The sequence below is a fragment of the Furipterus horrens genome, unplaced genomic scaffold, assembly GCF_987537825.1.
Source record: "Furipterus horrens unplaced genomic scaffold, mFurHor1.1.pri manual_scaffold_3, whole genome shotgun sequence".
NCBI lineage: Eukaryota > Metazoa > Chordata > Mammalia > Chiroptera > Furipteridae > Furipterus > Furipterus horrens.
Window position 1 is genome coordinate 189205899 of NW_028327173.1, and position 27299 is coordinate 189233197.

The following is a 27299-nucleotide window of genomic DNA, read 5'->3' on the forward strand; positions in this document are numbered from 1 at the left end:
TGGTGGGTTTAGCCAGTGGACGTACCAGTAGGAGGGCACAGGGTAGGAGAGTGAGGTGGGATTGTGGGTCCCCGGCTTGCCTCCTGCTGGGCTGTGGGGGCGTGGCTGTGTTCCTCCACCTAAGGCCACAGTTTCTGTTGGAACTACAGCTCTCTCTGGGTTCCAATAACTTCTCTCCATGTGTCCCTTCACACCCACACCTCCCGGTTGCTAGCCCAGAATGCTTCACCATTTAAATTCTCTTCAGTTCCCCCCTTGAGTGTGTCACATCTGTTTCTTACCAGAACTCAAACTAATACAATTGAATGGACAAAGAACCGAATAAAATTTTTTAATGAGAAGGATTAATCATCTGATAAATGAGCTACATGTTACATATTTTATAAAGAACTTTCCCCTATCTTATCTGATTTGATCCTTAACAGCAACCCACAAAGGAGGTTGGACAGTAGTGGTAACATAAAAATTATTAGCATCATTTTACAGGTAGAGAATCCTGGGCACAGACCGAGTGACTTGCCTCCGATCACAGACCTTTGTAAGTGCAGGACTGGGAGTTGGAACCGGAAGACTTGCGATCACGTTCTCTATTTTTCATGCTGCTCCAGTCACTGACAACACCTGGGTATTACAACCAGTGCTATGGAGACATCAGGAAGTGGCTTGGTGCAAGTGTAAATGTGCAATGTTAACATTTCATGACACTTAATCACTGGGTAAATGAGTTTTTCTGGCACCATTGGGTAAGAAGCCTGCTAATGATGTGTTGAATCATTTAGATTTGTCCCTGTATCTCGGGGACCCTATCATATTGACCTGTACATCAGTCCCAGGAAATATCTATATGATTGAAAGGTCCAGGTGGCCACTCACTGCAGAGTCTCTTGGATTAACTTTGATGACATGCCTCTGCCCAAGAGCACAAGCAAGCATAATAAATGATGAACCATGACCCTAACATCCACCCATACTCTTGTCCCCTCAAGATCGAAGTTATTAAAATATATAAGTTCATTCATTACAGGATGTGCAATTTTAAAATCGCTGAGCTTTCTCCACAGTTCTCTGGTATTTCAACGGAGCTGAAAGCCCATGGTTGGCTACTCAGTCCAACTTTGCTCTCCCCCCAAACAGTGTAGACATCCTGACTACTCAAGAGGCTACCAGGTAAGTCCTGACAAATGTAGCCCTGTCCCCACATAACTTCTTAATTCTTCTTACCAACTGTACCATGGCCCAAGGTTCTTTTTAGGTAAGTACAGATGTCAAAGAATCATTTTAGATTTTCCTTGTGCTTTAAAGTGGGGGAGGGGTTAGCTTTCAAAACTCCTTTTTAAAAAAGATTTATTTAGAGGGGAAGGGAGGGAGAAGAACATCAACGTGTGAGAGAAACATCAATCACTTGTCTCTCACACACCCCCAACTGGGGACCCGGCCCGCAACCCAGCCATGTACCCTGACTGGGATTGAACCGGCAACTCTTCAGTTTTCAGGCCACCTCTCAATCCACCGAGCCACACCAGCCAAGTCTCAAAACTTTTAATTTCAATTTAGCTATTTGTTCTTGATCTCTAGTTAGCAGTCATGCTCCTAACATTTGGTCTAGGTTGTATAAAAAGTGGTTCAACTTAGCTGAGAAGCTGACTAAGTATATTGGTCTGTTTGCTTGCCAACATAGTGCCCCAAAGATTAGTATGTTACACAGTCTTGAAGCATTTTTCACTTGCTGGTCTACTAGGGCATTGTGCCCTGTTCCCCAGGTGACAGTGAAAAGAAAATGAGCAGGCCATGGTGGTGGCAGCACTGAGCTATGAGAAACCCTTTGTCACGTGGCCTGGTGTTTGCATGCTTGTAGCCATCTAAACAGAGAGAGAAAAAATGCCCACAGATAGACACTGCCTCGCACATCATCTCACTGTGTAGCCTCCCTAGAATTCAGCTGGCCCAGCACGCTCTGGAGGGTACTCAGAATCCTGGGTATCCCTGGAAGTGTCCTTTGAAGCCAAGTTAGCCCTACTTACTTGCCAGCCCTACATTTGTCCTGGTCTCAATCTTTCAAATAGCCATTTCCAAAACTAACTGCAGGCTAAACTCAGTTTCTTCTTCCATTTCCTCATTTGCGTATGCTGTTAAAATCCTCTGGGCCCACTCCTGTAAGTCTGGCTCTCCAGGCCTTTCACTGCACAGCCACAGCCCCAGCAATGATCTTCCCCAGATCCCTGCCTTCAACAGCTTGTGCCTCCGAATGAAACGTGCTGTGGCCTTTGGAGATTTGACCACACATGGCCTCATCCTGTTGCCCCATCTCCACCTCCCACCTGGTGCCCCAGGACAAACGTTTCAAGTTCCTCATCTGGTCGCTGCTCAGACCTTGTTCCTCCACTCCTCGGCCCAACTCAAGTCTCAGCTCCAGATACCGCCAGGAAGCTTAGTGTCCCCAGTGCTTGCCACAACTAGACACTCAGTATGTTGAATAAACAACATTTGCTAGTATTGTTCCCTTTAATTCTTACAACCCTACAAAGTGGGTGATGGTCATTCTAATACACTGAAGAAAAAAAAGAAGAGGAGTGATTTGCCCAAGGCCTTCTGCTAATAAGTGCCAGAGCCAGCAGGGTTTCAAGTCCAAGAATCTATTAGTCCCCTTGTGTTTGAAGGGATGGGATTTTTACTTTTACCCTGGAAGTTTAATATCTGCTTGGCTTCAAGTTTTCCCTTTTTTTCCTCTTAAGATGATCCACCTCCGTCTCCTATAGATGACTTTTGGACTGGTTGCCCTGTATTTGCCCACACCTCCCTGCTTGCTCCTACCACCCGTCCACTTTCGTTCTTAACATTATTTGAATAAAAACAGCTGTGCGAGAGCAAAAAGGACATTCTCCGCAGAGGCCATAAGCTGAACAAAGGCAGAGATATCAGTGCTGCCAATAGCCCGGCCCAGGACAACCAGATCTGTGGTTACACGGTGTACTGGGAAACCCACTTAGGCTGTTTGAGTTAGTATCTAATGGACATCGAAGGCAGTTGTCTAAGGATGGAGCCAGAGCCTTGGAGGGAGATGTGAGCAGTTGAAACCCTGGTAGTGGATAAAATCGCTCAGTATTAGCTTCATATATTGGTGGCCTCCACTAAAAATCCCCAGAGGCAGAAAGACACCGCTTTCTACAAATGGCGGTTTCAGAGCTGGCTCCAGTCATATGATCATATCCCTAATGACAGATTCTCTCACCCCAGAAACCCCCATACCACATGGGCTCATAAACCTGAGTTTCCTGGGTACAAAAAAGGAAAAACTGCACTGGCTCTAACTTAACAACGTAGAGCTCCTATTTTGTACAGCAAGGGTCCCCAACCCCTGGGCCATGGACCGGTAGTCTGTCCATGGCCTGTTAGGAACTGGGCTGCACAGCAGGCAGTGAGCGGTGAGCAAGCGAGTGAAGCTTCATCTGTGTTTACAGCCGCTTCTCATTGCTGGCATTACCGCCTGAGCTCCGCCTCCTGTCATAGCGGCGGTGGCATTAGGTTCTCATGGGAGCTCAAACCCTACTGTGAACTTCGCGTGTGAGGGATCTAGGTTGCACGCTCCTTTATGAGAATCCAATGCCTGATGATCTGAGGCAGAGCTGAGGCGGTGATGCTAGTGCTGGGGAGCGGCTGCAGTACAGGCTATCATTAGCAGAGAGGTTCGGCTGCACAGAGACCATAATAAACCAATTATTGCAGACTCATCTCAATACCCTCTCAGTGAGTGGCAAGTGACAATTAAGCTGTATCTGGTGGCCAGCTATAAAGCCAACCACCCCCCACCTGTCCATGGAAAATCTTTTCCACAAAACCAGTCCCTAGTACCAAAAAGGTTGGGGACCACTGTTGAACAGTAACTAAAATAAACTCCATTAGTGATTAAGAAAGTTAATGGACTACCATTGTAGGTTCAATTTTCTTCCCAATGGGAGTTATGAAATTTAAAATGCAAATATGGTTGCAAACTTACCATTAATTTTTTAACAATTAGAAGCTTAGCTCCAATATTACAAGCTAGAGCAATTTGCTTCATCTCTAAACCAGTTTCCTTGTTTTTATTAAGGACTACTGTCATTTACTACAAGAACTTCTGAGAACAATGGAAATGATTAGATATAAAGCAAAGACCTTCCTGATATAATAGTAGCAGGTACTTTGATTTTTTAAATTTTTCTTCTTAAGCAAAAGATATTGACCATATATTATCTGGAAATGCAGAATTCACAACCCAAGGGGAGGGGGAGGGAGGAGAAAATGTAAGAGAAACTCTACATTTCAGAGCCAAAGGCAGTTGGTATGGGGCTCAGTATAGAGGCATCACTCTGGAGTCTTTAGGCCTGACTCCTCAAACCCCGCTTTCTCGTTTGCCAGGTACCTGAGGCTTCTGAAGCCAGTGACTTTAGCTATAAAACATGAGCACCACTGCCAGCCTTCCAGTGGGGTGGGGAGAATTCATTATTGACCACATAAAACTCCTAGCACAGTGCCTGGCATATAACAGAAATCCTAAATACTGATTCTCTTATCTTTCCAATTCCCAGGTAAGTCAAACCCCAAGAGATGTGTAAGGATCCCACTGGGCCCCATTACTTAAGAGACCACTTAGTTCTCAACCACGAGCTAGTATCTTTGGCCTTAGGTCTCAGAGATATACTCAACAATGATCTCCTCACCTATAAGCAAGTATTTTGAACCAGAAAGTTATTAAAACATGCCCTAATTGGGCTGCTCAGTTGTTTAGAGCATCGTCCCGATACGCCAAGGTTGTGGGTTCAATCCCTGGTCCAGGCACACACAAGAATCAATGACTGCATAAATAAGTGGAAAAACAAATCGATGTTTCTCTAAAAGTGGAAAAAAAAAAACCTTTATGAAGCACCTCCCTAAAAGGGGGGAGGGTACTAATCTGTGCTATTCGATACCAGGATAGTAGGCACTCCTGGTGGGAGAAGGGACCAGGAGTTCTTGGGGTATAGTTATGTTGTTTCTTCACCTGGGTGCTGATTGATTATATGTTCAGTTTCAGAAAAGCAAGCTGAAATGTGTATGCATGATAGTTCAATGGGTATTTTTTAAGCCTTTGTTTTCATCCTGTATTTAGCCGTTTGTCATCTGATATTTAGTTCAGGCTAGGACTGAGTATGTATAGCAAGAAGAGAGAGCCTTTTGTTACTCTACCACTGGGTTCCCTTCCTTTCCTGTTGGTGTGACTAGTATAAGGAAGCAAGCTCACAATCTTGTTCTGCGTCATTCCCATGGCTAGGCAGACTCGCCTGCTCAGGGGTGCCCTGCACAGCGACAGGACACACAGCCAGGTCTAACACGAGCCCCACCACACACATCACTCCTCCCGCAAACCCTCCCCACCCTGCCCCGCTTACTCAAGAAGCAGGGAGAAGAGAAGGCTAAAGGGACCAGGAGCAGGAAAGAGAAAGAAGGAACAGAGACCAGAGTTTCAACAGCCATAAGATTGAAGAAACAGCAGAGGCCAGACACAGGAGCTGAACACACAGGGAGGGCAGGAAACTCCCAGTGTCTTGAGGTCACTAGTAACACCTTGCCTCTTCTGCGATGCGCGAGGATTCCCCAGGGACTGTGGTCCCACAGCTACCAGGGCAACCCTGAGAGCACCAGCTGTTGATCAGCTGCTGCTGCTGCACCACACAGCACCCAACACTGGCTCAGCCTGTGCCATGGTGCGGCCTCCCACCCCCACCCCCCTACCGTCGACTACCTGGCCTCACACCCTGCAGAAAGCTCTGACCAACAGCCAGTACAGGAGAACAGCAATGGTCAGGGAGCATGTGGGGAGCCCTCTAACCACTAGAAAGGGTTCTCTGACCGTCAGTTTGAACACACTCTTAAGGACTATCTACAAAGTCTCTGGTCCAAGTTAGCAAACTGAGCTGGGGCAGGCTAGCCATCCAAAGTTGGGGAAAAGCAGCCTGTGGGCATGAGCGTAAAACCCCGATGAAAATGGTTTTGTGGTATTTGGCTATGCTTCTTAAGTTCTTGTTAGAGTAATAAACTGAGATGTTTATAGGTAAAATACGATCACTACTCTAAAAATATGCCTCACTTGGTTCTGCTTTGGAAGCCACCAGCTCCCTTCCTATGACCTGGAAAGAGGGAGCAAGACTTACTGACGGAGTTAAAGGAAAGAGTCAGCACAGCCCATGTTCAGCAGGAAGATTCCTTTATAACGGCGAATTTGATGATACACAGTACTAGATTAGGGCCTCAGTCACGGCCACAGGAGTAGGGGAGCAGGTCTCAGGAGCAACTCGTCCCAGGGCTCACGTCACAGACATTCACACAGGGAGCGACTGCCAATACCCACTGAAGCTCCGCCCACCCACCACCAGTTCAATTGAGAACTATGTCACTTTTAAATTCTTCGTTTTGGCCATTGAAGGTAAAATCCATCATGATGACAGGATTTCAGCACAACAGTCTCTTTCCAGTCACAACAGATGTGGATGTCCCAGCTCTTAATGAGAAACGAAAGTTCATTTGACTTCTCTTGCAAGGACCAGAGAGAAATTTTTTCTTAATGATCTGTTGTAATATATGTACAAAAAAAAACAAAAACAAAAAAAAACAACTAACAGTCCATTCTGTGCTCTGTTTCCCTGGAAGATTTCTCATGATCACCCCTCCAATAGCTAGAGGGGTCCTGTGTCGGGGAACAAAGAATTAAGACACTTCAAAATAAGCAATAAAAATCCTAGTGCAACACTCAGAAGCAGATGGTGGGCCTGAGGGAGCTGGAGGGGAGGGAAGCAGGCGCTCTGTTTAGGAGTGGGGTGGGGCCTTTGTGAAAGCCGAGTGGGTGCAGACAGAAGCAGCAACAAGCAGGAAACACCGCTAGGGAAGGCCCATTTCCTTCCAGGCTCTCCCCAGGGACGGGGGTGTCACATCACCTGCACTTGGACTTCTCAGGGCTGAGGACCCTATCCCTCACCCACCACCCACTCCGGCGACCTGCACGCTAAGTTTGAGCGGTCTCTGAAGCAGGCTTAGGCCAAAGATTGGGCCGCAGCTTTGGAGGGCCCAGGTAGATCCCTTTCAGGCTATTCCAAGCAAGCAAGCACCTGGGAAGCTCACTTCCTCAGGCAACCAAGAGGCATGAAGGGACAAGGCAAGGAAAGGAGAGGCTTCAAAGGTTTGGGAAAGAATAGGTGACCAGCAACACAGTGGCTTTGTACCTGGCTCGGTTTCATGGGGAAGAACTGCTGCCACTGTCACCTTACGCCTGTGCTGGGGACAGACTGTAGGAAGTCTGCAACCAGCAACAGCCTGATATACTCCATATGCTTTTCCTATGTCTAAATGGGTGTATATTTTTTATTTTTAACTGAAATAAATGCAACAGATTTTATAAGATGCTCGGTCCCCTGCCCTGAGGGGTCTGTGCCTTCAGGCCTCACCCGGCTTGCCATCTACCCTGCCCCACGCCGTGGGAAAGGCCCGGGGTGAGCAGAGGGGATGCACACCACAACAGGTGACAGGAGGAGGGCCTACCTCAATGAGACTTCTGTTTCTAACCCTGAGAACCTAAGGAGTTGTGAAGGACTTGGAGAGGGAGGTAGGGTTAAAGGTCACCGGGCTTTTTATTGCAGTTGAAGCAGACTCGGACAGGATGGTCCCAGCCTCGGGAAGGGACGGCCCGGCGGTCATGGGAGCACTCGTCACAGAAGCCCTGACCGCAGGCCCGGCAGTGGTGCTTGGAGAGCTTGACGCTGAACTCCTTCCGGCAGTTGTGGCAGTGCAGGATCTCGTGGTCGGGCACCCAGTACGCCGGCCTGGCCGCATCCTTGACCAGACCTGTGGCAGGGAGGGAGCCGTGATGGGTGGGACACGCAGAACCCAGCGCCTGAGCCCCGCTTTGCAGGAAGGCGTCCTCAGACCCTCCACCGGCTCGCAATCCAACTGCGCACAGAACCACCTGCAGACCCTTGAAACATGCAGAACCCTGGTCTCCCCCAAAGCACGCAGGCCAAAATCTTCAGGGCTGGGGCCCAGGCACTGAAATTTGCATGTCTATTGAGGTCACTGTGTGATCCTAAGGTACAGCTGCATTAACAACCACTGGAGTAACGACAAGAAGTGGGACTGTGGAGTCAGGACATATCTTCATGCAAATCCCAGTTCCATCGAGCATGAGCCAATTAGCAGCTGCAGGGTTACAGAGGTTCTTCTCAGGGCCTTGGCTTGCTCATCTTTAACAACCCACCTTCCAGAGCTGCTACGGGGATTACGAGGCATAACATGTCTGATGCACTGGCCTGGAAGCTGACAGCAGGTGAGCACTTGGTGAGCACAGTTGGCAGGCTCCCGGTGCCAAGGGCAGACCCTGCCTCGCCCAGTTACCCGTGAGAGCAGATGTCACCTGAACTTCAAGCCTGGGCAAATCCACCTATTGCTGTACCCTGGAGTCAAAAGCTCACAGTGTGCTCCTTTTGTGAGCCAAAGTCATTAAATCTGTAGCAATTTTCATTACCACCTGCTCAGGAGTCCTTGGTCTCTTCTCTAAAAAGGGTTGATGTATCCCAGGCCCTGACAACCCTGCCTAAGCCCTCCTCCACACGCTGGTGGGTTTCTCTCCCCATCTTGGTTCCAAGTACCCCTCACAACCTAAAGTGAGCAGCTAACTTAAATCTTAATGAATAATAGTTTGGCTGCTGTGGCGGATAAAGACAGCCACAAATTCACTGCCACTCCTGCCCTCTCCCTCAAATCCAAGCAGGCTCTGTGCCTACAGAAGACTACAGAAGAGCCAGTTCCCAGGCCCAGGCCTTAGAAGAGACCAACAGCGTCTACTTGTCTCTTGGAATATTAGCTCTCAGAGCTCTGAGCCACCAGGTAAAGAAGTCTAACTACACTGAAGAAGTCACATGAAGAGACCTGCACAATATACGGAGAAAGAGGGAAGGTCCACTGAGCCCAGCCCTCCAGGCATCCCGCCAAGTCCCAGCACATAAGGTAGGCTGGCTCAGACGCACAAGGCCAGCCCAGCTGCCATATCAGAATATGAGGTAGTAACTCCAGGCAATGCCACTTGAAGCAGAAGAATTACCTTCCAGACTTAAAAGTTGTGAGACATGGTAAATGGTGGTTGTTTTAAGCCTTAACATCTTCAGGTAGTTTGTTATGCAGCAACCAGTGGTATCAGAGAAGGGCCCCCCAGAGATAAACACGAAACCACCAAGGCATCCCACAGAAGTAAGCAAATGTCAATCAGTTTTCAGTCAACTCTCTGCTGTCCCACTCAACCTAGGTCTGCAAGCCTTTGACAAAATGACAACCCAAGACACTCTGAAACCTTTCATTCCACATACACTACGCTCAAGAGAAGCACTGCCAGGCCCACCTAGTGGTATGTCGATGGCTGTCACCACAGCTCCCAAAGTGTTCTGCACAGCCTCGCCCACCTTCCGAGCAATCAGTGTCCCGCCTTCGTCATCCACCTGTGCCTCAGGAATATCTGTAGACAACAATAAAGGAAAAGCCATCAGCTCTTAGTCATTTCCCAAGTGGAAAACTCAGAGGGCAATAGCAGAGCACTCCTGGATTCTTCTCCCAGGTACCACTGTGCTGTCCTACAATGAGTGCAAGGGTCTGTGCTACGGGTCAGGTCAGCCCAGATTTTAAAACTGGGTGACATCTATTAGTCCTTTACCTCAACCTTCCTTTAAAGTAAACCAGAAAGGTCCCAGGAGGATGGCCTAGAACCTTCTCCAAGAAAAAGACTCAGTCTAAGCCATGTCTGGCAAACACGGGATAGAATTAACTCTCCCCCTCCATCCCCATACCAAGGACAAGCACCCCCAGGACTCAGAGGATGACTAGCTAAGACCAAGGGAGAACTGCTCTCAAAGACTGATGCTGTCAGGAACACGGCTGGGCATATGGGAGTCCAGTTCCCAACACCCAGTGCCAAGGAGAGAGGTTCCCCCCGCACCGCTGCAGCACGCTGGCCCCACGTTACCTAACGGGACATTCCTGGCTTCGTAGCAGTTGTCACACACGCGCACGGGCACAGGACCCCAGCCCCGCTCGGGCACCGGCCGGGTCTTGGATGAGCAGCCATCACAGAAGCCCTCCCCGCAGGCCCGGCAGTGATGCTTGGTGTCGTTGTCTTTAAAGGATGTGGCACACTTGCTGCAGCTCTGCCCCAAGCCCAAAACAAACAGAGGCAGGTATAATTTGTGTCTGCTCAGATGAGAAAGTTACCAAAACCCAGGGGGAGGCCCACAGGACCATCCTGAAATGGTCCTAATGGAGGGACCCTAAAACCTCTAGCCACATGGAATGCCCCCACTGAAGCACAGCTGTGAGCGTCATTTTCTTCCAAGGAGTGCCTGGAAAAGCTCACAAATCGTTTAGCTGAGTCACAGGGCCCTCAGAAGAGCGAATTCTAGCCAGAAGAAAAAGGAGACTTTGATTTTTTTAATGGCTTCTCCAAAGAACCTCTGGGAAGCTGGTGAGGAACGAGTTCCTATCATAAAGTGTTTGAGCCAAAGCTGTGGGTGATGCAGAGGTTTACAGATCAAGCCAAGGATGACCCTAAATGATCTCTAAAGATCCCTTTCCTCCAGATTCTGTATCTGTGGCCTTATACATCTGATCAATAATGACAGGCCCTTGCAGGTAGGAAAACTAAAATCCACCACAAAGAAAAAACTTGCAAAATAACACAAAGGGAAATCAGTGGGCAAAGAGGACATTGCCTGCCTTCATGTATACCCCTTTCCAATACTCGGGGAGCTAACCTGACAGCAGAGAAATTCCACGCCTCCCCCACAGAACACGCTTAGGACAGGGTGAAGCAGCAAAGCAAAATGGGCGGTGCCAGGGATACAGAAGCATCCTGCCACACCATACCAGGATCTGGGAGTTGGGCCGCCAGTAGGCTGGGGCTATCTGGTCTGTCAGCCACGACGTTACAGCCTTGGTGGGCCCAAGGCTAAGCTCAGACACCGACTGAGCCATGAAGTTCACCCCGTCCAAGAGGCGCTGGGCAGCATTGTTGTTGTCCTTCAGAAATCCATCGGTCTGAAACGAAAATGCACACTCCCGTCATGCTCTGAGCGAAGGGAGTCAGAGGAAAAAGGGAGAGGGGTCTTGGGTGAGTTGCATATTCATCACGGCCAACTCAGAACCACAAACCCCTGGCAAAAAAAAAATGGGGACAGACTAGAAACCCCTCCTGCTTCTAGGCAATACCACACCAACCATTCATTCTCTTCAAGGCATCCATAAAATTTGGTGCAGAACTGTTCAATCCAGCCCTTACTTTGCCCATAACAGAGCTATACGAGGTCTGTCCAGAAGGTAACCAGCCATGTAATATGAAAAATAGAGATACAGTGGTGCCTCGCTATATTGTGGCCTCACTGTATCATGGGATGTTTAAAAATATTATATTTAATTATTTATTGTGGATTTTTCGCTATATCGTGGGATTTTGTGGTACTGTATACGTATGTTGTTAAAAGTTACATAGGTTTAAGAGTGTAGAATAAATGTAAGGTTCCTACTTCGCGAGGGGGTCTGGAACGTAATGCCCATGGTAAGTGAGGGAATACTGTATTTATTGAAGAAGATACAAGACACAAAAAACATTGTACATACGACAATAATGCCTCAGTCCCCTTCAAAGTAGGCACCTTGGGACCTCATACAGTTCTCCCAGTCGCCATCAGCTGCCCCATTTTATTTTCCTGACTTTCATCAATGGCCTGAAATCTCTTTACTTTCAAAGGTGATTTTAGTTTTAGAAAAAGCCAGAAGTCTCAGGGCACCAAATCTGGACTGTAGAGGAGCTGAGTGACCTGGGTGATTTGATGTTTTGCCCAAAAAATTCTGCATGAGACGTGATACATAAGCGGGCACATTGCTGTGATGAAGCTGCCCATCACCAGCTGGCCATAGCTGCAGCCTTCTGAATCATCCCAATAGTTTCCGTGGAGGAATGTTCAAGCTTAACACAAAATCTGATGCAGATTCATTGCTCTACTCCCTCAGTCATTTTGAATGCAACAGCCACACAGTACATATGCTCACTCAAGAGCATCTACTGCCCCCACTGACTAGTACAGTGAAGTCATCATTGTTCACACATACGCAGTCCAGTCCACTCTCCCTGACTGCCAGGTTACATTGATGTGGCACAAACTGTTCTTGTTATATTAACAATGGCTGGACCTTTTCTGACAGACCTCATACAATCCAGGAGATACTCATGTAAAGATGACACCTCCCGCAGGAAGCCCCCAAACCCAAGCTGGGTTAGAAGCCCTTCCTCTCAGTTCCTTTAATACTTGCACATCCCCAGGAATCCTATTTCCATTTTTAAGTGCAATATCTGTTTATGGACTTGACTCCCCATTAGACTATAAACTCTTGGAGAATAACCTATCTTTTTTATTTTTGTATTTTTGTAAATATCTAGTTCAATTCTGAGCACATGGTACTCAACAACTTGTGTTGAAATAATGAATGAATGAGTGAATGAAAAAAGGGGAGAGGCCTGTATTTCCCTAATTCCAAGAACTATGAGGAGTACAGCCTGAAAGTAAACTGTGGTATTACTGTTTTCTTGGATTATAAACTATCTTGCCATAGAAATGTTAACTTTTACAGGAAAGAACTAATGCCAATCAAAAAACAAGACAGGCATAAAACATTGTGGGAAAATTATACTAGTGTGAGAATGTATTAAACTCAAGGAACAGAATGGCCCAGACAATCATGTCAGTGGGGTTGGCTCCAGAAATGAGACCACACTGCAGCAAAAAATTTCAGTGGGGCTGGAGACTGGAAAGAAGAGGAACAAAACAATAAGGAAATCTCAAAGTTGGATCTGCAGATAGGCCTCTTAGGCTGACCAGTGGCTTTAGGAATCACCTGCAAGGGAAACATCACCAAGTAAAACAAATCCCTTGGAGAACATTGCTTATCTTTTTTCCATGACAAAAAAGATTTGGCTCTGTTGTGATTTATGGGTAATTCCAAGTGTGAATGCTGGTTTAATGCAGAATGAAAGCAACATATCAATGCCTCATAAACAGATTTGCTTTTCCAACATCTTGAATTCAAAAGTCAAATAAAAAAATAGTAAGGGTTTATAGTAATCCCACTTCAGAATATATGTCAAAAAAATTTCCAAATCAAATAAATGGCTTTCTTACATAAAGATGGTCAGTATAGCATTTTCTTTGATATTTAAAAGCCTCATAAAAATGTGAATGTTTAAAAAGGGAATGGGGAATCAAACTATAACGCTAGATAGAATGTTGCACAGTAACTATAAATGAGAACCATGAAAAGCGGAAGCAATGTGGAAATAAAATTGTGGTACGAGAAAAAGGCAGATAAATGGCATGTAAATTATAATTACATCTATATAAACATATCCAAATGGAAAATGAGTGAGAAGATTATGAAAAAGTGAAGTTTTCTTTGTTAAGGCAGTATAACTATAGATTAATTTTTATTTAAAACTGCTTCTAATATTTATGCAAAAGAATGAAAATAACTAACGACCTAAAACAAGAAAGGCTCTCCAGATCAAGCCTTCCTAAACCACCAACATTCTGAATTGCATGGTTAACTTTAATTCTAAACAAGTTCCACTCTTCCACACACCTGAATAAGTGAACTATAAAAGAGAAAGAAGAGTAAATAAAGCTGCTCTTACTCCAGGCCACACATGCACAATCTCCGTCCGCACCACCGTATCCACAGGATCCTGGTTCCCAAACCAGTATTGCCGGCTACGATAGACCACGCCGCAGTTAGGACATTCAATCACATACCTACAAGGAATGCAAATAGATACTGTTACCCAGCCAGGTGCCTGGGGAGACGAACACAACAAACAGCCCTTAGCTATGTCATTTGAACTCACCCAGACCACGCATATTTTGCAAGACCCATCCAGGGCGAGTCGGTGGAAGCAGATGTCTTGGGCACTACGCTGACTTCCTTGCCTCTCTCATAGCAGGCCTGAAACATGGAGCACTCCGCCAGCTTCTTCTCTGTACACCAGCCTCATAGCCTCTCCACACCCCTGTCCAGCCCCCACTCCCCAAAATCCAAACCAGCTAAGGGTTTACTGACCCGAAATTTAGCACAGCACAAGAAAGTTCATTTCTGTAAAGAAGCCAGTACCCCGAATGGTCATGAATTGAATGTATATATACCCATCCTAGGCCCCAAAACTGAGCTATAAACTATACACCCATCACAGACAGAAGAAATCAAAACTGGGTTCCTGAAGAGCACTTCCATTCTTAAGGAGAACAAATAGTCTATGGATATAACCCCTGCATACAAGTTCAAGAGAAGGAGGGGGAAATAAGCTTAAAAAAATTAAAAAACAAAACAGGAGGCCCCAGCAACAAAGACATGTGAATTCTTCTGGTTACAGCTGGGGAGAAGTTCCAGAGATATTCAGTTTGAATGTCAGATACTTTGGGATGCAGCAAGGGTGCCCCAAGCAGGTCTTTGCAAAAGGAGAGTGTGACCAGGAAGCCAGCTGCTGAAGCAGGGAGAAGCTTGGAGGACTCACCTTGCAGGTGTAAACTCGGTTGTCGTACTGGTGGGAGTATCTGCAGCGGCTCTTGGCTTCATGAGGTACCCCTTCTTTCCCATGGTTCATGCTGTTCTTGCATCCAGCCCTGAGTGAAGCCAAACGCTGACAATGAGGCAGCCAAAGAGGCCGAGCTCCTTACGCAGAAGACTCTGACCCTGAGCCAGACACAGGGCCAAAACCAGACCTTGGTCGTTAACTAGCCCCAGGTACTGAGCACAGAGAGCGTATTCTGTCTCAGAGACCCACATGCCTCTCCTATGTTTGCAGTCAACATCACCACAAAGGGAGAGCAATTATTACTCTTGTGTGAGGAGAAAAAGAGAAATGAGGAAACTTTTCTCAGAAAAACCACCTGGTCCCTCAGTAGGAACTGAAGAGCCAGAAGATACCACCTTGACAAGCGATTAATCCTGAATGGCTCTCAGGAAATTAAAAAATCCAACTGGCCGGGTGGCTCAGTTGGTTGGAGTGTCATCCCGTACAACAAAAAGTCGTGGGTTCAATTCCCAGTCAGGGCATATACCTAGGTTGCAGGTTTAATCCCCAGTCTGGGAGCATACAGAAGGCAAGAGATCGATGTTTCTCTCTTACATCGATGTCTCTCTCTTGCCGAATCAATAAATATATCTTCAGGTGAGGATTTTTAAAAAATCCAAATAACATGAAATAAGTAAACAGGCTGCCAAGGTGCCAAACAAAAACCAACCCCCAGCATTTGGCAATGCATTAAGAGGAAGCTTAGGCTGGATAAGAAAACCTTCCAAATGAATAGGGAGCTCTGCCATCCTGACGATACAAAAACAGAGTTCAAGACTTTAGAATTTCCCTGCAATAGAAGGGAAAGTTCTGGAAACCCTGGTGAAGCTCAGTTAGAACGGAAAAGCGATGACCCAACAGAGTCTAAGCCCCTCATGCTGGGCTCATGGGACAAGCAAAAAGGAAGGTAAGTCACACTGGCAACTAATATCCCTTTTTTCCAAGATAATCCTTAGCTGTCTCTACCTCAGGCTGTAGATCCAAGACCCAAGTCCATTTTACAAATTCAGAGCCAAAGTGGTTCAGTGCCCAGCGGGTGGCCTACAGCGTTCGAGGCAAAAAGGCTATTCATAATGGAAAAGGCTCAGGTGTCTCCCCTATAGATGGACAAATGTGGAGGACATGGATAGTATGGTGGTGAGGGGGTGGGAGGGTGGGAAGTGAGTGTCTACACGACAGGGAGATTGCCATCCGACTGTGACATGCCACATTTAAATCCCCTGGGCTTCATCAGACAAGTCACCAAACTGATTTAACAGCCATCAACAGCTCAAATTAATCCAGTGATCCTCAAAGTGTGGTCCCCAGCCAGCAACATCAGCATCACCTGAAAACTTATCAGAAATGCAAAGTCTCAGGCCCTACATCAGACCTACTAAATCAAACTGTGGGAGCAAGGCCCAACAATGTGCTTTAATATATCCTCCAGGTTTTCCTGATGCATGCTACATTTGAAACTCACTGCTCTGATCCACAGACCAGCATCAGAGGCATCACTCAGACGCTTGTCAGAAATGCAGACTCTCACCCAGACCTGCTGATCCAGAATCTGCATTTTAACAAAATCACAAAGTGATGCATACACGTATTGAAGTTTGAGAAGCACTGCTCTAATGCAATGTCTTCAACTCAGGTTACACATTAGAATAATCTCAGGAGCCTTTTAAATATACCAAGGCCAACACCTACCCCAGATCCATTAAATTAGCCTCCCTGGAGGTGGGGCCCTGAAAACTCCCTGGATGATTCTAATGTGCTCTAAGCATTTGCCCTCACAGTGGAAGGAATCAAGTAGGATTGATATGGGCCACAGTGCTTTGCACACACTGGGGTATCAAATATTAGTTGAATAAATGGAATAACTATGACTGAAAGCCCTGGTAGAAGAAACATAAAAACAAAACAAAACAAACAAACAAAAAAATGGCAACCTGAAGCTTGAAGTTTTCTATAGTAAAAACGGCCCAAACCAGAAGCCAGACAATTTCGCTTCTAACGTAGGTTGAAATCTTCAGGGCATTCTTCATAAGCAGGTGTCCAGGAATCCCCTACAACCTCCAAGTGTGGTCCCCCGACCACCAAGAATATCTGGGAACTTGGAAATCACCATCTCAGGCCCCACCCCATCCGTACATCAGAACCTGTCATGTAACCAGACCCTTGGTGATTTGCATGCACCCTGAAGTCTGAGACCACCCTTCTGAGTCTTTTCCCAAGAAAGGCGGATGGCTGGCCTCACTTACCCACAGCTGAGGCACAAGGAGGAGCAGGTGAAGTACTCATCTGGAAAAAAGGAGCTGTGCGCCATCTGGTCATCGGGGATCTCACCGCTGAAGCGGTCACTCAATGCCTGGCGAGAGGAAAGGGGGCATGAGGCAGCCAGCAAAGAGCTCTGTGCTTTGGCCCCTCCCCCACGTGCCCTCCTAGGATCCCCTCACTGCTGGCTGGTTTCTTACAGGTGCTACAGTGGAAAGAGGGAACTTACCTTCAATCACTTTGGCCCAACCTGCACCAATCCTCACCACAGGAAACCTCAGAAAGAACCAGCCCATTTCCCAAGGGGTGGTAAGTGAGCAAAGTTACTGTTCTCTCCTAATTACCTTGGAGGCTACGAACACCTCACACACTCAGTCTTTCATTCAAAACCACCACAGATTTGACTAATGTCCACTTCATCCTTATGAAGCTGGCACCAAGAAACCGAGACTTGAGAAAGTGGCCTGTCTGTAAGTTAGAGGCAGAGCAGAGCTGAGCAGTGAGCTGCGAGTTTCGTGGGCTTCTACCCAGTTCTAACCACAGGCACACGTTTAGAGTTTACTCGGCCACAGAACTATCCCAATGAAGAATAATGTGTCATCAGCCAATGAACAAGGAAGAATTATTATAGTGTTTGGCAGCCTTTTATCAGCTACAGTAACCTAAAAGACAGCAAAGGGCCCAAATAAATGCCAAAAAGAAAGATGAAGTATTTGCTGAAGTAAAGTGAAAATTTTACGTTGAAAGGCACTTCCATTTCTAATCCTGTTTCCACACATTATACTATACTGAAACTATTCTTCAGGCTGATTTTTTTTTCCCCCATCAGGCCCTTAGTCATATGCCATGGAAAAAGTTATATAAATTAACAGAAATGGGCTTCCTAGGCTTCCAGAATCATTGAATGAACACCGTTCCAAGCTTCCAACTTTCAGTTTCCCATTTTGAGGGTAGACAGGCACTATTCACGGGAAGAGAAGGAAAAGTAGCCTAAAACAAAAGGACAATATGTTACTTTGGTAAAAAGGCAAAAGAAATTTTAAAATGAGATTAGTAAAAGGGCAGATTAGGTTTTAAATTAAGGTTCTCAAATTCTGAAAGCAGTTTCACTAATGAGAACTTATTTGTTAAAGTTCCTTTTCCTTTTTTCAATAAAGTCTTAACACCATGAGGGGCAAACTCCGATGCTTACAAAGGCAAGTGATACTAATGTTGAGTCAGGTCAGGTGTAAGACAAGAATAGAGGCAATGAATGTATCAAACTGAGGGTGCATGACTCACCTAAGGGTATTTAAATTCAGCCTCTGCAAGGACAGTGCACAGCCCATGAGACATATCTGCTAGCAGTGGCCAACCAAGTTGGCAATGCTTGACTTAGACACCCCCCATAAAGATCTGACAGTTAATAATGCATGTAAGTCCTGTCATCTTGGGGGTAATTTTTTACATACAAACTTAGGAAGAACACTAAGATTCTGAAAGATAAATGAAATATAGATAAATATTAATGAGAATAAATGAGAAGCAAGACAAGTAGAATCACTCACTAGCCCACACTGTCCTCCTTTCTCCTACTTCTTAACGTGACCCATCCTCAGGAGAATTTTTTGGTCTCACCTCTTCCATGAAATCTTCTCAACCACTTTAGACACACCACACTCTGCCTTTTCTGAAGGCCTGTTGTATTCAACACCTTAACTAGTATTGAGAAATTAGGCAATGATGCAAAGCTATGGGCCTGATGTACTTCATCTCCCAGACTAGACCATGAATGTCATGAAAGAAGTTTCCCAACTTTATATCCTCTACCTCCTAGTGGAGGTCCTACTAGGTACTCAGCTAGACCTCTGGAATGAAGCACCCCAGCACCAAACCCTCCAGGCACACACCAACCCCTGCCCTCCCACCCTCTCCTTGGCTCTGCCTCTGCACCAGGCTGCATCCCCCAGGCCCACAGGCCCTCTCGAATTTGAGGTTAACTACTCCCTGATTGGCCAAACTGCTGGTAACTCAAAGGCTCTATTTCTCACAGGTGTGTGCATAACTCTCTGGGGCTAGCTGGTGGGAAATAGAGCATTATCTTCCCAATGCATCAATTTACTGAAAGATCTGGGGAGCAAGTTATTTTTATATAAAAAACAAATGGATGTAATATGAAACCAAGTAGAAAATTTGAAGAAATTATAAACACGAGACCACAAACCACTGTCCCCCTCCCCAGTCACAAATCACTTCAGGTTTTAGTTGGCAGCTATTTCCTTATCTATAAAATGTGGATGCAAAAGTACCTTCCTCAGTAAGGGTCTTCATGGGTTACATCGTGAGGATCAAACGAAGTTACCCATACAGAGCACCTGGCACAGGCTGAGAGATCAGAAAACGTTAGCTGCCATTATTATCATTTTTATTGCTTTTTTTTGCTGAGAACTTTATTTTCTTCCTTAGATACGCTCACTACCTAATTCAGATTATGCAGGAGATACAAGAACCTCTCTGCATGACAGCTCATTAGCCCTCAGGGCTGCCTGCATGTGCGGGTGAATACAGGTAAGTGCTCACTTGATGTCATCAATAGGTTCTGTGACTTGAAGAGAAATGACGTATAATGAAACCAATTTTACCATAGACTCATTGATACAAACAGGAGTTAAGTTCTTGCAGCTTCTCATCAATGTTATAACAAAACGTTTAACAAAACATAATTTAGGACCTGCTGTATTTAGCTGCAAAAAGATGCTTCTGTATCTAATCATGTGATAGAGAAAGTTAAAAAGAGAGAGAGAGAGAACTAAGTAATGTAGAAGCTACTAAAGAGGTATAGGGAAAAGCAAAAAGAAGCATTTTTAGCCCCTGAATTTTTTCTTCTAAGTGGGTAACTAAAAGGATAACCTAAGTACTAACTTGTCTCAGGGAAAATAATATATTTAGCATGAGTTCAACAGTTGCTTGAATTTGGAGGGGGGAGGAATGCCAATCAGTAAATACAAAATTGCAGCCCATTAACAGTGACAGTACAAGGTTCTTTTTGTTCTGAGACCCAAATTACCTGGTTCACTTCTCTGAAAGTTCTTCAGAAAAATGGGGCCATTTTTAAGTATTGTATCAGATTGATGCAAAAGTAATGTCCGACTTTTAAAGGAAAGTTTTAGATTGTATTTATCAAATTTGTGCCTCTTCGTATAATTTTTTGATGTCATAGGGCCTACTTTATATCTTATTTTTTCAGATTATCTAAGTATTGTTCCTAATTGTCTGCAATATTTGCACCCATGTTCATCCCAGCTAAAGACCACATTAAAAATGTTTTACTCTACGAGTGTCCTAAAGGTGCCAATGCAAGTACAGCAGCAAAGTCTATTCAGAGCGCTTAAGGGACGATACAGTGACTGAAAGAAGTTGCAGGAGGTGGCTTTCCCGTTTCTGAAGTGGGGATTTCAGTTTGAAAAATGAGCCAAAAGAGGGTCATCCAAAAAAACTTGATTCCGAAGTGTTGGAAGCTGTTGTCACAGAAAACCCACCATTACCTCTAGGGAACTTGCAGAACAATGTAACGTAGCCCATACAACCGTGCTACGCCAACTGAAAAGGATCAGAAAGGTTTTAGTAGTTGGAAAATGGATCGCACACAGACTGTCTCCGGAGAATCTGCAACAGCGTGTTGCTTGTTCTGAATCATTGCTTTCGCGACACCTTCAGGCACCATTTTTAGGTAGGCCTGTTACAGGTGCTGGGAAGTGCATCCTTTGCCATAACGTTAAACGCCACCGATCGTGGATCAATTGAGGAGGAAGGGGAGTTCAACAACCAAGAGGAGGACTTCATCCAAAGAACATCATGTTGAGTGTATGGTGGGATATGGAAGGAATTGTCCATTATGAACTGTTAGACAACAATCCAACAATTACTGCTAATCTTTACTGTGAACAACTTCATCGTCTGAAAGCAGCTTTGAACCAAAAGCGACCCTCCTTAGTCAACAGAAAGGGTGTCTTCTTCCTTCATGATAATGTTCATCCTCACACAGCTCGACTCACCAAAAATTTCTTGGAAGAGCTTGGTTGGGAAATATTGCTTCATCCTCCATATTCTCCTGACCTTGCTCCTTCAGATTATCACTTGTTTTGGGGACTACAGAACCATTTTGATGGTCCTAGGTTGACATCAAGAGAAGAGGTTGAAAATGAATTGGATTCACATTTTGCTTCAAAACCTAAAGAATTTTACAAGCGTGGCATTTATAAGCTAGTTGACAGATGGAATGAGGTTCCAGAAAGCAAAGGAGGTTATGTTAACAAATAAATATTTTCATAATCATGGGCTTTTTCATTTTTAAAATAGACCTCAAAATCAGACATTATTTTTGCACCAACCTTATATCTCAGTTTGACATGAAACCATCTGCGGGCTGATTCCCATATGCCCACAGAACCTCCATCGCTGCCTGCTCTAAACAAATGAACTGTTGGCTTATGTTGGCCAAGGCAACAGTAACCCCTTATGACATCAGAAAGAGAACTCCTAGACTAACCAGCCTCATCATTTCATATGCTGGTCACTCATCCTCTGAACTGCTGGGAAACACGAAAAGCATCTTACAAGTCACTGAAGTAATGAATCAGACCTTGACAAGTTTCAGGAGGACATAACATGAATGAAGAATATGGGGACATTCAGTAGCTGTTTTTAAAAAAATCTGATGTTAGTGTGTTTTAGATACAATGGTAAGGAGAAACTGTCCTCCTTTACCTATAACCTGATTGTTATACCCTGCCCAGCATAGAGACTACCATCTAATCCATATACTTTGTCTTTCAAAAATTCCAAACCTCACATCATTTCAGGGTTTCCTGGGCTTTCTTCCTCCTGATGTCCCAAAGCTGTAAGAGAAAGGCAGAGAAGAAACTCTCCTGAAAAAGCTTGGGAAAGCATTTGAGGTAAGTCTGGAAAAGGCTGCCTGGAGACCAGATGATCTTGAACTTTAGTTGTCCTGGCAACAGTGCAGCTCTTTCTGTTGAACCTGAAAGGTTAGCCCCATTCATCAAGGGTGGGCAGTGAATTTTCTGATTCAAAATGGGCTCGGAGGCAATCAATGATGCCAACCCCAATAGAATAAAATAACTTCATAAATACTTAATAAATGCATCCTGATGTGACAGAATTAGACAGTTTCTATATTTTGAGATCAGAGGCTAAAAGAGGTATTATATATAACCTACACGGATTCAACTTTTAAATGATTCTCTCAATTATTCAGAACTATAATACAGATAACAACAGTTAATTCAATATTCCACTCCCTTATTCACCAGGGATCTGAGCATCTATTTTCTTTAAACAGATTTACTTGCTCACTCAATGTATGTTCTGCTGGTAGGTATCTGGGCTGTTGCTACAATGGAACCTGAACAAAGGAGTGAGTGGTTGGAAAGTGGGAAGTAACTGAGCTGGAAATAAGGCACCAGGGCCCAGACCACAATGTGGCAGGAAGAGTGACCAGGTCAGCAGACTTAATCAGGAAACATGGATAAGCCAATGAAGCAGAAAGTGCATCCCTCTCTCTCTCTCTCTCTCTCTCCCTCTGGCACACACATATAAACACACACACTCTACAAACTCTTCAATCTTTCTCATTAATCACATTTCCTATTCAATAATGACCATGAAAAGTAGCACTTGGGCTCCCTTTGAGTCCAATAGTGCTACATCAATCAGGTGGAACCTCATAATTAAGATGCAGCTAATAACTTTTTAAAAGTATGCCAATGACATTAAAAAGAATACGGTATTCTTATGTACTAATATAGAAAGATAACCATGATGCATAGAATCATAATCAGAGAATTAACAACTTCTAAAATAAAGTGAATTAAAACAACAACCAGCCCTGGCTGGTGTTGCTCAGTGGATTGAGCACCAGCCTGTGAGCCAAAGAGTCACTGATTCAAATCCCAGTCAGGGCACACGCCTGGGTTGTGGGCCAGGTCCCCAGGGCATGTGCAAGAGGCAACCACACATTGATGTTTTTCTCCCTTTCTCCCTCCTTTCCCCTCTCTCTAAAAATAAATAAATAAAATCTTTTAAGTAAATAAATAAACAACCAAAACAAAAAACAAAACCAATTATTTCAAAGAGCTGAGTAAATTTCAAGAACCCTACAATTACATGGGGAGAGCTCAAAACATATACTTCAACAGGTAACTCCTTCATGGACAAAAGCAGTGGGTCCCACATCCAGTACAGCATAGCCCCTACCTCAGAGAATATAAAATACAGGGTTCAGGTGAAACCCCCATGACACCAGTTATCAAGAACCATCAGAACGCTAGCTGACCAGGCTCAGTGTAATCACAGAAAGCTTCGTCATGCACATCACCTCATAAGAACAGAGTAAAACTGTTTTTCTCAATGTGCCTAACAGATCGGCCTGGAGTAAAGCCATCCAAGACTCCTGAGGGTAAAATCATTGAGCACTAATTACTGCTTACAGCACTCAGTGTCACTGATGGTCTTATCTAAACATTAACCCACCTATTGGCCTCGTTGTCAAAACTCATACTGATCAGATTTACAGCCCTTTGTATGTAACATAGTATGGATTCAGCCTCTTTTGTGAATGTTTGCAATACTTGAGTGTGATCTTCCACTTTGACTACCTTTGAGCCATTACAAGGCCATTAACCAGTATACCTAAGTACACTTTAATCTCAAATTCTAATTAGAAGTCTGTATTTCATGAATTATTCAAATATAATCATTTTTCATAGTTTTTTCCTTAATATTATTCACAATAGTTAACACTTATTGAACATTGGCCATATACCAACTGCTTTGTTTCTTAAAGTGTGTTGTTCTCTTTCAAATCCCACCTCAAGCCCATTAGGAACATTCTATTATTACTGCTATTGCACAGATGAGGAAAAATGTTTCAAGTACTCCAAGGGCAAAGACTGTTGTCTATCTTTTTCTCCACTCCATTTCCAGCACTTCAAATTCTATATGGCACATAATGCCCTCATTTATTTGTTGAATGAATGACTGAACAAACAAATGAAGTAACTCATTTCCCAAGAGCAGCTGGTAAGTGGCAGAACTGGGATTCAGACACAAGTCTGTCTGACTCCAGAGTCTAAGCTATTAACTACTGTCCACTCAGGCTGCTATACAAATTACCACAGACTGGATAGCTTAATAAAAATTTATTTCTAACAGTTCTGGGGGCTGCAAGTCCAAGATCTGGGAACCAGTATCGTCAGGTTCTGGTGAGAACCCGCTTTCGGGTTCATAAATGGTGTCTTTTCACTGGGTCCTCTTGGAGGAAAGGGCTAGGGAGCTCTCTGGAGCTTCTTTCTTAAGGGCATCACCCTCATTCAGGAGGGCTCCATCCTCACGACCCAATCATCTCCCCAAGTCCCTCCTAACACCAACACACTGGGCATTAGGATTTCAACATAAAAATAGGGAGAACACACGCATCCAGCCTATAGAAACAATGTAAAAATCACAAACCTTTGGAGGGTAACTTTTCATTTTGATATATAATTTCGAACTTGGAGAAAAGTTGCAAGAATAATACCAGGAACTCCCATAAACAATTTGCCTAGATTCACTAACTGTTTACATTGTGCCCCACTACAAACCTTTAAAACAAGTCAGCATATGCAGAGTTTTTTCCTGTGTGAACACAGGCCTACCTAGCTTTGTGCCAAATTCACTTCTATCGCTACCTTTCTATCCCTCCCCAGACCCAGGCTCTATCCCTTAATTCTCAGGGCATCCTCATATTCCAGCTCCAATCTTCTCATCAACATTTCCCTGCTCTCTCTCCAGACCCTGCTCACCCAGCACTGCCCCAAAAGCCCTGCTCCTTTCCAGAGCCTCTGTCCTAAGCCTGCAGCCATAGTAACAGAGACGTGTGCACAAAGCAAACCACAAAATGTAAGCAGTGTTCCCTGGGATCGATTTCATGAATCCTATACTATAAAGAACGGTAAAATGAAGTACATAGTGAAGATAAAACACTGTGTTGAAGTAAAATCCTTGAAATACTAAAAATAAGCAAAATAGAAAAAAAAGACAGCAATTAAGCAAAATTACTTAAAAGTAGATTCTATATCCAATCATATGAAACAATGCTTTATTTATTGAGAGGCAGGAGAAGGAACTCTAGAGTGCAATGGCCAGGATTTAAGCCTGTTGCCACTTAGGAATGTGTAAGGTACTACTGCATCTCTGTGCTTTGGTTCCTTGTCTGCAAACTAAGGATGGTAATAGTACTTAGCTCATAGCATTGGTAAGGATTAAATGAACAAATCCTCTAATATAACAGTGATTACTGTTATATTATCTGTTTTTGTTTTTTGTCTTGGCCAAATTTATACCTGTATTAGTTTTCTATTTATAGTGATTATAAAATGCTGCATTCTTGAATAAATTAATTTAAGTTTAAAAAAACACACACAGTCCTGGCTGGTGTGGCTCAGTGGGCTGAGCAATAGCCTGCAAACTGAAAGGTTGTGGGTTCATTTCCTCGTCAGGGGACATGCCTGGGTTGCAGGCCAGGTCCCCAGCTAGGGGTATGCGGAAGGAAACCAATGGATGTTTCTCTCACTCTCAAGGTTTCTCTCCCTCTCTTTCTGCCTCCCTTTCCCTCTCTCTGAAAATAAATAAGTAAATAAAATAAAAATTAATTAATTAAATTGGAAAAGCAACGGGGGAGTCCATATAAAGAAAAACACAAAGGCTGTCCAAATAACTGAGTCTCAACACGAGGTCAGTTCACCAGGGCTAGACCACACCACTAGTTTTTCTTTGATATAAGGACCTAACACTTTTTAACTATTACCCAAGATTCCTCTGCACTTGAGCTTCTAACAAGATGAGGTCATTTGACAGATTAAACTCCACTCGTGCGCTTCTTTTTCTTATAACCTCTCTTTCCAGCCCAGGCGTCCAATCACCAGCCCAATGAAAGCTAGAAAACTGAGTGTTCTCAGCACCCACTGGTACTCCAGTGAGAGGCACTCGAGGCCGTAGCCAACCGACCTTAAGGGCTTTGAAGATGACCCCTGGGTGCCGGGGAGAACGGGTGGTGTTGTTCTCTAGTTGTTGCTCCAACGCACGCCGAAGCCCAGAGAAGTCTGTGGGAGGGTTATAAGTCCTAGTTCCCTTGTAGTGAATGGAACTGAAGGCTTCAGGGAAGCGGCCCAGCTTCCGGAACCGGTCCTGGATGAGCTTCTCCGGCACCTCTGAGGGGTGATCTGGACAAGCAGAAACAGGTACATGAACAGTGACCTTTCTTTTCAAAAAACAACAACAACAACAAAAACAGTTGCCTGTCTTTCATTACAACAGTCAGACTCCATATATATAAAATACATAATAAGCAGGCAGAACCAATCTATGCTGTTAGAATTCAGGTTCCCCTTGTCTAGAAGGGAGCCTGAGCAGGTCTTCTATGAAGAGCGTGCTGATGCGTCATGACCTCAAACTGATTTCACAGGTACATACAGGTTGTGAAAATTCATCACGTTACACACTTCTTAAATAAACACAGGGGGGCAGGAAGGGAGAAGAAGAGGGAGAGAAATATTGATGTGAGAGAGAAACATCGATTGGTTCCCTCTTGCATGCAGCCTGATTGTGGACTGAACCATCAACCCAAGCATGTGCCCTAACCGGGAACTGAACCAGTGACCTTCTATTTTGCAGGTTGGTCAGGGCACGTTATACATTTTTGATATGATGTGTACTTTTCTCTATGTACATTATATTTGAAGGGAGTCTTTAAAAAAAAATCTCTTTATAAAAAATGTAAACATGTCAAAACATAAAAGAAATATATGTCCTCTGCTCCCTCCTACTCCCCCAAAGTAGCTACAATTCAATATTTACCCTCAGACTCTTTTTTTCTACACAATTACCAACACATATATGCAACTTGCTTTTATCACTTAATAACATACTATATTGGCCCTGACTGGTGTGGCTCAGTGGATTGGGCAAACCAAAGTGTCACTGGTTCGATTCCCGGTTAGGGCACATGCCTGGGTTGCAGGCCAGGTCCCCAGCTAGGGACATGGAAAAGGCAACCAAACAATGTTTCTCTCCCTCTCTTTCCCTCTCTCTAAAAGTAGATAAATAAAATATTTTTGTTAAATTAACATAACCTATCTGTCCTTGTCATGATATGCTAAGAAGTTCCTCATTCTTTTTAACAGCATCATACTCTTCCGTCCTATGGACATATTTAACCAGTCACCTACTAATGAACATTTAAAATAAACAGGGGTGTAGATGGGAGAAATAAATAAATAAACAAAATAAAATAAAGAGCTACTTTGAAAATGCTGGTCTTATATATGCTGGTGAAGCTGTGAACAAA

General features: G+C 44.5%; 1 protein-coding gene across 1 annotated transcript in view; it reads right to left on the bottom strand.

Moving 5' to 3' along the window:
- Positions 1–6591: 6591 nt before the first annotated feature.
- ZFYVE1 (zinc finger FYVE-type containing 1) overlaps positions 6592–27299 on the bottom strand; it is a 47197-nt gene continuing 26489 nt past the window's right edge. Inside the window, exons 4-12 of the mRNA XM_090271094.1 lie at positions 25961–26175; positions 16906–17012; positions 14603–14711; positions 13940–14037; positions 13730–13847; positions 10912–11082; positions 10016–10196; positions 9398–9511; positions 6592–7851 (exon numbers count right to left, since the gene is read on the bottom strand). Of these exons, the coding sequence (XP_090127220.1) occupies positions 7619–7851; positions 9398–9511; positions 10016–10196; positions 10912–11082; positions 13730–13847; positions 13940–14037; positions 14603–14711; positions 16906–17012; positions 25961–26175 (1346 nt within the window). The 3' untranslated portion in view covers positions 6592–7618. The remainder of the gene's footprint in view (positions 7852–9397; positions 9512–10015; positions 10197–10911; positions 11083–13729; positions 13848–13939; positions 14038–14602; positions 14712–16905; positions 17013–25960; positions 26176–27299) is intronic.